Genomic DNA, 10,724 nt, shown 5'->3' with positions numbered 1-10,724 from the left:
ATATCCTGTTAAATTCCTATTATAGAATTAAACACCTCGCCTCTTAACCCTATGATAAAACGTGCATTCCACCTCTCAGAAGTCATACGCTACCTGTTCTGCTTTTGTCATGTCATAGTTAATGTTCAGTTAAAGAATCTATTCTATATCAGAATTTCCAAGATATTTGTGATTTGTTGACCTGTAAGGTAAGTGGTTTTTTTTACCCGATATGCCTCAAGCTGCCACGGGTCTGGTTTTGCTTGTGTTTCGTCCTATCTATGAGATATCAGGGTCCTACGAGATTTAAATACGTGTTCTATGTCTTATACGGTAAATTAAATGCATTACATGTACATGCTTTCCTTGATTTGAGACATCATGGCGAGGCTCGCATGTGATACATTTAACGCTTCTACTTCCAAAGTATCATGACGCAGGTCACTCGGGATACTTTCAAATTTGCCTCTTGCGGAGCATTATGACGGGGGACATGTGCTAAAATAAACACTTACTCGTATTAAACTCATGTTTATATACATGTATATATATATATATTATTATTTTTACAGAATTTCGTGATTTCATTCCTTTTGTTTTTATGCCTTGTCATTTTATATTCAAGTTATCCAATTTTTCGTACCTCATTGTCTTTAATGATGACAGACACTTCAATCTGATGGAAGGAAATCAGGCGTTGGCCTCTACTGTAGAATTTCTTCAGCGTCCCTCAAACCGTTCAAAGAGAAAATCCTCGCGATTTGCGCTATGGGGCACATTGAAGATAAAAATGAAAATAATCTAAAGGAACTACATTGCATAATGGGAGAGTGGTCGTGTGCATGATAACATTTTTAACAATATAATTTGTAATACCTGGTACGGATTGTGATTAAAAATCAACTTAACAAATTGTTTTTATAAACATATATAACCACTGGGCTTTTCTATGAAAAATAAGAGGTTATCGGTTTTCTTATTTTTGTACATCTACCAACCTTTTCCTTCAATAAACCTACGTCACAAATAATCACAAGAACACTGTTCAATAAAATGTCTTACATCAACGACGAATCCTACGTAGTGACATCATTGTACATTGTTATATAAGCAGCTCTCTTCTAACAACATATCAACAGCATCTCCTAATGACATTAAATATCAAAAACAAATGCTATCATCTAATGGCATATCAACAACATTTCCTATTTAATGGCATTAGATAGTACATAAACAACAGCTATCATCTAATGGCATATCAACAACATTTCTTATTTAATGGCATTAGATAGAACATAAACAACAGCTATCATCTAATGGCATATCAACAACATTTCCTTTTTAATGGCATTAGATAACACATAGATATCAGCTCTCATCTAATGAAATACGATAATACATCAACAACAGCTTCCACCCACATTAGATAACACACAAACAACATACCATATAAACAACTGCTATCATCTAATGGCATTTCACATAAACAACACAGCTCTCATCTAATGGCATATCACATAAACACAGCTTTTATCTCATGGCATATCACATAAACAGCACAGCTCTCATCTAATGGCATATCACACAAACAATGCATCTCTCGTCTAATGGCATATCACATAAACATAGCTTTTATCTAATGACATATCACATAAACAACACAGCTCTCATCTAATGGCATACCACATAAACAACACAGCTCTCATCTAATGGCATATTACATAAACACAGCTCTCATCTAATGGCATACCACATAAACAACACAGCTCTCATCTAATGGCATATCACATAAACAACACAGCTCTCATCTAATGGCATATCACATAAACAACACAGCTCTCATCTAATGGCATATCACATAAACAACACAGCTCTCATCTAATGGCATATCACATAAACAACACAGCTCTCATCTAATGGCATATCACATAAACAAATCTTTTATCTCATGGCATATCACATAAACAACACAGCTCTCATATAATGGCATATCACATAAACATAGCTTTTATCTAATGACATATCACATAAACAACACAGCTCTCATCTAATGGCATACCACATAAACAACACAGCTCTCATCTAATGGTATATTACATAAACACAGCTCTCATATTATGGCATATCACATAAACAACACAGCTCTCATATTATGGCATATCACATAAACAACACAGCTCTCATCCAATTGCATATCACATCAACAACACAGCTCTCATCTTATGGTATATCACATAAACACAGCTCTCATCTAATGGCATATCACATAAACAACATAGCTCTCATCCAATGGCATGTCACATAAACAACACAGCTCTCATATAATCGCATATCACATAAACAACACAGCTCTCATCTAATGACTTATCACATAAACAACAGCTCTCGTCTAATGACATCAGTTATTACATTTCTCCCATACTTCACAAGTGCACTTTAGTTTTTTTGCAAGGAAGGAAATAAACCCGGTCTTTACTTACCTAGGGGGGAAATAGCTGACATGCGCTGTTATTCTAAAAACGTCATCTTCGCGTCATCACCTTTGTCAAATATTTCATGCACCATTGATGATGGCTCGGTGCACTGGTTTCACCATTATAGTTTATTTTTACGATAGGAAAATGTGAGAGAAATATCTTTCAGATTTTCTGTCTACATCAAACAGGACTGCTAGATTATATTAATCAACAACAACTTTTATCCAATAACATCGGATATTAGAGTCAAAAACAACTCCCATCTAGAGACATTAGATATTAAGTAATAACTAGCTTATTTCTGAACACATAAGATATAACAGCATTTCCTATCTAATCATCGACCGATTTTTGCTATCTTATTTCATTTCTTTCAGACTTATGAAGTACTGGTAAGTCTGTTTACTAATACTAAACGCGTATGGTTACTTGTTTTTGGTATATCAATATTATATTGTTTGATACATGGTTAATGATCTATTAATTAAAAAATATACTGTTTGATGCTTGATATTTTGTATATTAATGTTGTAATATTTGGGTACTGCATTTGGTTAACTTTTGTTGTATTGTTTGATACGTGTCAATTATTGTTGTACTGTTTGACACGTGTCAATTATTGTTATACTGTTTGACACGTGTCAATTATTGTTTTACTGTTTAATACGTGTCAATTATTGTTGTACTGTTTGATACTTGTCCATTATTGTTGTACTGTTTGATACTTGTCAATTATTGTTATACTGTTTGACACGTGTCAATTATTGTTGTACTGTTGGATACGTGTCAATTATTGTTGTATTGTTTGATACGTGTCAGTTATTGTTTTACTGTTTGATACTTATCAATTATTGTTGTATTGTTTGATACGTGTCAATTATTGATGTACTGTTTGATACTAGATCATTCGGCCTTCTTCTCCCGAATCTTTAAACACCAAACCGAACGAAAGACTAGCTTAGAGTAATGTAGTCACAACTGTCTATTGACGTGTATTCAACCAGCAAAAGGTCATAATTTATGATACATTTTGTTTTTCAGTATATGACGTGACATATTGTCATTCCAAACCAATCCAATAGGCGGGGAAAAAGTCAGTATAATCGTACTCTGGTGCCAGTCCGCTGTTGTTTTTAATGGGATATTTATAGTAGATGACGTCACCTCCGGCGAGGTATCCAGCCCACCATCCGAACGTTCCTACAGTCATAATGGTGTGGTTACATGCCACCAACACGGCAAAGTCCACTTCAGCTTTGTCGGTAAGGACAAATTCTATTTTTGCATTCCTTACATTAGATAGCTCAACACGTGCCCAGGTCATTCCGTCAGAACAAACTATGTATATTGTGTCCCTATACTTCGATTCAAATAGTCCGATTGCTTTTCTGAGATAATCCCCTGTGACAATATTATATCCGACTTCGTTAAACAACAAGTCACCTCTCCGGACGTGGATACCGATAAATGTCAGGTGATTGTGGAGCCCTCTGGAAATGTTCTGTAATATAGCATGCGCTTGCGCTGCTATATTTTCCTTTATTGTGAATTCTTTTTTGATATAATTTTTGTATTTTTCAAAATATTTCCAAGATTGAAAGTATGAAATCAACACAATATTTTGTTTCGTATCGTTAACCTCGTCATAAATTCTGTTATCATATACAGCACCAAATTCTGGCCACCGTTGCTCAAAGGTCAGGCATGTGTTAGATCTCTCCGGAATGACATGAGCAGTAAGCTTAAACACATCACGTATTGTATCGTCAACTGGAATGACCAGTGTTTTGTCAACTTCTCGTGCTATACCGTACGCACTAGCGTACTCAAACATTAAGTTTCCTAATCTTCGTCTTTTTTCTGGACAAAGAAGGTTGTTGTCGCTTTTCCACAAAAGTTCCTTTGGGACGTCCATCGGTTGCATCGCAACAGTTCTGGTTTGTGTTGGGGACCAAGACGGTGTGATGATGTTTATTACAATGACAACACTCAGAAGTAGTACCGTTGCCAACAAAGCTGAAACATAGATATTTAATATTAGACACAACACAATGGCTAACTACAGCATTACTGTAATATGAATAGTTTAAATAAGGTTTACAAAACACGGCGGCTTGCGACAATTACAGTATAAAATAACAAAGGACCAACAACGTTAAGACGTAATATAGCTTGAGAATGTCGAATACGTTTAACGAAAGAAATAGATTTTCATCTCGTCTAAAAGTATTGAAATACGGAACTACAAGTTCGTGTATTGGCATTTGTGACAATATCTGATATTTCCATTAATCGATTTTCGAACGAGTGATTTATACTTCATGAATAAATTACTAATAAACATAAAACAACAAACAGTTTATACATACAAACAGGGAATAATACAACCTACAACATGGAGCTGTGTCATTTAAATGGCTCGCGTATGTTAAAGATAGTTTATCCCAAACTGGTCTGAACTGTGTTGTAGTATCAATCTACATGTTCTTTTTCAAAAGACGAAATTAAGAGGCTGGTGAAAAGTAAACTAAAGGATCAATTTATACAGAAATGGTTTGATGATATTCTTAACTCCTCTAGAGGACAAACATATATTATTCAATATTTAAGACAAAGTTTGAACAAGAAAAAATATTTAATTAAGCTTAATACAAATGATAGGAAAATCGTGTGTAAATTTCGTTCTTGCAAGAACTTTATTTATCTTATAGTTAAGCAGTATCTTATAGTTAAGCAGTTTACGGGATCAATTTCAAACCCACCCTCTTTCCAACCTTCTAAAATATCACAAGTACTTTTTACGGGATTTTTACAACCCCACTATGGCTAACGGTCATAATTAGATAATTAGCAAAACAGTGTGTATTGATGTACATTTTGTAATCTACGTTATGTAAGTTAACTTGTGATCAAATGTACGTCATGTAATAATTTGTCCTTAAATGTCACCTTCGGTGGCCATTTTCAACTTCAATTTGCTGTTGGGTTATCTTTGAGTTGAAGGAGCATAAAATGCATTTACCCGTAGAAAAAGGAAGATGGTTAGGTATTCCTCGTCAAGAAAGAACATGTACATTATGTAATTCCGACATTGGAGATGAATTTCATTACTTATTTAAATGTGAAAGGGATTCATGTCTAAATGTCTAAGAGAGAAATATATACCAAAATATTATTTTACTTATCCAAGTAAAATAGAAATGCAAGGATTGTTTAATATATGTAAAGAAAAAATGTACACAAAAGTTTGTAGATTCCTAGAAAAGCTTGAAAAAATATTAACTTAATTTCTGTACAAGATTGTGCTCCTTATATAGTCAATTATCATTGTTTGCAGAAAATGTTGTAATATTGTACTAATCATCACACGCCATGTATCATATAATTTACTATATGTATGTGACCTCTTATTACACACGTAAGTGTGTCGGAGTGAATGAATAAAACTTGAAACAATAAATATGTAAATGTGATGTTGGTTACATAGATTATTTGCATTTAATGAAAGACATGTAATCGTTATCTTTTCACAATGGATTTATTTATTATAAAAACAATAATTTTCATTTTTAGAAAAGACGCTCGTAAATGCAATTCATGCCCAAAGGACTACTACCTGTCTAAACAAGATAAATCATCTAACGCATGCTTGTTTGAGACACTCAAACCAATTTTATCATTTTTATGAAAGGAACACTTTTTTTCTCTTAATTCTCGAAAATGGCAATAATATCAGATAGTGATATACAGAAAAAACTCACTAGTTTGTTGTTATAAATTGACGAAAGACGACATTGCAAATGACGTAATCTTGCGCCGTTTTTAGCAAATATGTGTTATGCCTTTGTGACTAAATTTCAAATATTAGAAACCAAATTAAACTTATCAGTTGAAAATAATTATGTTAATGTTTTAAGCTTGTGAGGTAATTTAAACGAAATTCTCAAATACACTTAACGATCTCCGTATTGCTACCAAAAACTGCAATATTCATTGGAATTATTTTCCGGAATTATTTTAACAATGATAAATATAAGGATGAAAATAATCAAACCATAATTTGCAGAACTTTTATTAAAACTTAATGATAACAATGGTAGAAAAACAACTACATTGTTCTGACGCGTACTGTCACTGTAACCTAGGGCACTACCTGGTCAACGGTATTCCACTGCCCCAGACACTACAGACCAAATCATCAAAATTGATCTAACAAACGGAAACAAATCTTCTCTGAGAGTTATAATGTCATCATCAACATTGATATTATCCGAGTTATCCGGTCTAGTGGTAATAATAACAGATTACACGTACCTTGCTTCCGTAGCATCCTCCACAATATGTAATTGTATTGTAACATTATATTAAAGTACTCCTAACATTCAATAAACATATTTATAACATCCAATAACTCACTCTAACTAATCCTTTGGTTAAAAAAACCTAACAAAATATTCATAAATCACTCTTCTGGAAACTAACAATCTTTTTGTCGTTAAGCTCTGTTCCTAAATAGCTTACATTGTAATATCCGAGAATGTTGCGACAATACATATTAAGGTCTCGTGCTGTTTCACGTTTATTGATAAAAACTTTAAGCTGCCTAAACGCTGTCAGATATACATGCTAATGTGCAATCGTTTCTTAAATCCAACATGTTTCAAGGATAGACTGTTTCCACAAATGCCTTTTTCCTAGTTGTTCAGCATGTGTTATTATATTTTTTCTATACGCATATTGATGTACATTGTTAATGAAACAATCAAAATTGAAAAAAAGTCTATCTCAAGTTTATTTATCAGTTTTTAAGTTTGTGAATGTAAACTATTTGACAAATTGCACAATAATGAATTTGATTCACTTTGTAACACTCGCCGAGTTGCCTCAAACCGCAAAATACATATAAGTTAAGATAGCACCTATCAACGAAAAGTTAAAACATCATTGAAACGAAAGTGACACGGTCCACTTGTGCGCACAGGGGCTCGGTTTAGAATTACACGTCAACACACACGGTGGTGATAAACAACAACAGCAAGATTAAAAAATACTAAAAAAGAAAACTAAACGACCATCTTACTACATATGAACTTTATGATAAACTTATGGTGTTTTTTTCAACATTTTTTTTACTAAATTAAATGATAATAAATTTATGATAAACTTATGGTGTCTTTTTGTCAACATTGTCTTTTTATTTTAATACATAAAACCTTTTGAAATTTATATTATGTATATGTAACACAGCACTGTCCAAATTCATATACAAATGAAGGGCATATATGGGTAGCAGGCTGATACTGAATACTGGTTTATTTTTGTTGAACAAGGAAAATAAGATGACACTTTCTCCTTCAACCTTTTCTTTTTACCTTTGTGTATTTTTATGTCCGATTTGTTGTGTTATATGTGCTCTCAACCTCTTTCCCCTGTATGTTACTCAACAGTTTCAATCTCTTCACATTTACATCTGTTAGTAGAATATATAGAATTTTAATAGGGTGCTCGGCTAAGGTACGATCAAAATTTACACACTATGTTTCGATAATAAAGTAAGAACAGCATACTATATGTTACGTCGTAACACCCATTGAGTACCAGTAAATAGAAGAGTGTAAGAAACATCAAACAATGTCAGATACACTTCACCAAAGAGCTCTTCATTTGGATTTTTTGATCGACAGGTCTTATGAACTTTGACAGGTGCGTCACACCAGTTTGTGTAGTACTGTGTATTCTATCGGATTAAACTAATACGATACAAGGTAAGATTAGTAAACAACATCTATTTTGGTCATGATTAAAAAAAATAACAAGATCGATTTTGCTTGTTTCGATGTAAAACATTGACAAATAACCACTCTTGTTAAGCTGCATCGTACAAGGATTTACATTTGAATATATGTGGATGACATTTGGAGAAAGAGTATGAAAAGGTAAAAGATATCTTTCGAACATCACGTCCCATCTGATGTACTCAGAGGAAGCACTGATTTCGTGAAGGCAAAGTGAAGTTATATGCTTTGTTACGTCATATTTCGATGTTAATGATGATAGAAATTAGTGAAACAACCCCATAACAACACCAGTTAGTGACAATACTCTTCATGTTTAAATAAAAGTGATGTCACGTAACAGTTTGTTATAAACCTGTTTTCCAATTACCAAACAAAGCCTTTCTTACCGACCCTCTACGACACTGTATGGGGTCAGTAACCGTCTAAGCACAGCCAATATGAAAATATTGTCTCGTTCATGTTAACTGTTCTTTATACTTCTGTAACAAATGCCCTAGTCATAATCTTTAGTATAACACAAGTGAAGTAAATTTAGAGATTAAAAAGGGGTAAGTCACTATATAAGTCAGTGTACAAATGTTTTATACTATAGTTAAGGACTATGGTAGATGAAAATATGCATCCATAGACCATCTGGTTCTGTCAGTAGGAGTTTTGTTAGATAGTCAACATTTCTTTGTAAGCACATATAAAGTGCATAAATCTAAAGTCAACTTTTATTCTTGCGGAACTCAACAAAAGACATTTAGAACAGACCTGGAAAACAATATCTATCCATTTCAACTACAATTAAGAAGAGACAGCTGAACTTGCTTCTGGACTAAAGACCGTCGATTTGTTGGTGAAGGCCGTAGAAGCTATGGAGAACTTATAAATCACCATACTGTGTCTGATCAAGATCTGGAATGTAGACTAAATCAGTCGCCATTGAGGTCAAAAGCCTTACACGTACTGAAAGTCTGTCGACAAAGTCATTGTTTTAAACACAAGACAGAAACATCTGTGTCCATCGTTCACGACGTCAATTCAAATCAAAGCGTTAAAACTTCAATGTGATATGCATAGAATTCGATTTGGCTCCTTTTGATGTCATTTAAAATGCGTCATAATGTGTTTATTTCACGTTATTACGACTTTTACTTTCGCGTTATTAGGTATTCACTCAGTTATAACGTGAATTTTCGGGTTATAACGTGTTTTGTTTGCGTAATTACGTGTTTGTTCGCGTTATTTCGCGTTTTTCGCCTTAAAACGAGTTTGTTGGTGTAACAACGTGTTTTTCGCGGTATTTCGACTTTCCAGTATTTTCATTTTATATAAATAACCCTAAAAGGAACCAAAATTAGTGTTTGTTCGAGGGGTGGTATTAAGGAGCGGTTCCAGGGCCGGGACTTGGTACGTAGGGGGACAAGGGGTGCCAACAAGCTTTGTTTTGAGTTTTTCTGTTTGAAAGCTACGCGCCTTCTGGTGGTGAAACTTCACTCACAGGTTGGTGGACTCTTATTACTTCGAGGAACTCAGTTACACGTTTTGTACATGGTCTTCACTAGACATTTACATGAAGATGTTATATTTTTATCCAATTTGACCACCGCGTTACCTTTAGCTGATTTATAATGAATGTATGTGGTTCGAAAAAGTATTTAAATGTTTTGTTTTTTTACGATTTGAAAAATATTACAATTAAACTTTTGTTTCGTCCATTATAATATAACAAAAAAGAAGACAAAAATACAAAAACAATATATCAATGATAAATTAAAACACTAAGTTCAAATATTGCCTTTAAAATCTACCAGGTTGCCCAACGAGTTTTTTTTTGGGGGGGGGGGTTCTGTGTGACGTTTTGCATCAGTTTCTAGAACGTTTTAATAAAAGTATAAATATATATCATTTTTATGGGAAAATGTTCACAGCTATTATTTTGAAATAGATTAGAACAATTTCGGAATAACCTTTTTTTACGGACAAGATTTTGTAAATCGTTACATTGGGGATACAATAGAGACTTATGGGCCTAGTCTGTTAAAAACTAATAATAACAGTAATTTTGACCGTATTTCCTGTAACTATTGATTGTTGAAAGAATTTCAAACTTCCTGTGATTTTCGAAGCGAAGCTTTACATAAAGTTAGTATAAACACTACGACAGACAATCCAGTCTACGAAATACACAGGATATCAACCTACAACACATACGTCTCTGAACAACACAATCAGTAGAACAATGACGGGCTATGAACAAAGCCAACGCTAACAACAATTCACAAGCCCGATTACAAGATAACTACTTACTTTTTTTCAATGAACCTAAAAAGAGCCGTTTTATTTGGTTCTTCATCCGTGTTTGCCGCCCTGCCAAACTCCTCAAACGCAATCGCAACTTCTCGGCCAATTCCGGCTAGGCGCGGAATCATATCGAAAGGTGAATGCCATCCGTACTATAAGATATAGTCTTGCGGGTAGGGGA

At 33.8% G+C, this 10,724-nt stretch overlaps 1 protein-coding gene across 2 annotated transcripts; it reads right to left on the bottom strand.

The window, feature by feature from the left end:
* Positions 1 to 2,967: 2,967 nt before the first annotated feature.
* Positions 2,968 to 10,717, bottom strand: LOC110452526 (galactoside 2-alpha-L-fucosyltransferase 2-like). Of its 2 annotated transcripts, none has more exons than XM_021501125.1 (2): positions 10,550 to 10,717; positions 2,968 to 4,472 (listed from the first exon to the last, which is right to left on the bottom strand). In XM_021501125.1, the coding sequence occupies exons 1-2, from the start codon at positions 10,593 to 10,595 to the stop codon at positions 3,517 to 3,519; spliced, it is 1,002 nt and encodes a 333-aa protein (XP_021356800.1). In that variant the 5' UTR covers positions 10,596 to 10,717; the 3' UTR covers positions 2,968 to 3,516. The 2 variants fall into 2 exon arrangements, with proteins under 2 accessions (XP_021356800.1, XP_021356801.1); XM_021501126.1 differs by lacking the exon at positions 10,550 to 10,717 and adding an exon at positions 6,771 to 6,817.
* Positions 10,718 to 10,724: the final 7 nt, after the last annotated feature.

Source organism: Mizuhopecten yessoensis, unplaced genomic scaffold (genome assembly GCF_002113885.1).
Source record: "Mizuhopecten yessoensis strain PY_sf001 unplaced genomic scaffold, ASM211388v2 scaffold6719, whole genome shotgun sequence".
Taxonomy (NCBI): Eukaryota; Metazoa; Mollusca; class Bivalvia; order Pectinida; family Pectinidae; genus Mizuhopecten; species Mizuhopecten yessoensis.
The sequence above is the reverse complement of the archived record's forward strand: the minus strand, read 5'-3'. Positions and strand labels throughout refer to the sequence as shown.

Coding starts and splice junctions, on each gene's coding strand:
- LOC110452526 (XM_021501125.1), bottom strand. CDS start 10,595: ATGAAGAACCAAATAAAACGGCTCTTTTTAGGTTCATTGAAAAAAA. Junction 4,473..10,549: donor TTTAGGTTCATTGAAAAAAA/GTAAGTAGTTAT, acceptor TCTATGTTTCAG/CTTTGTTGGCAACGGTACTA.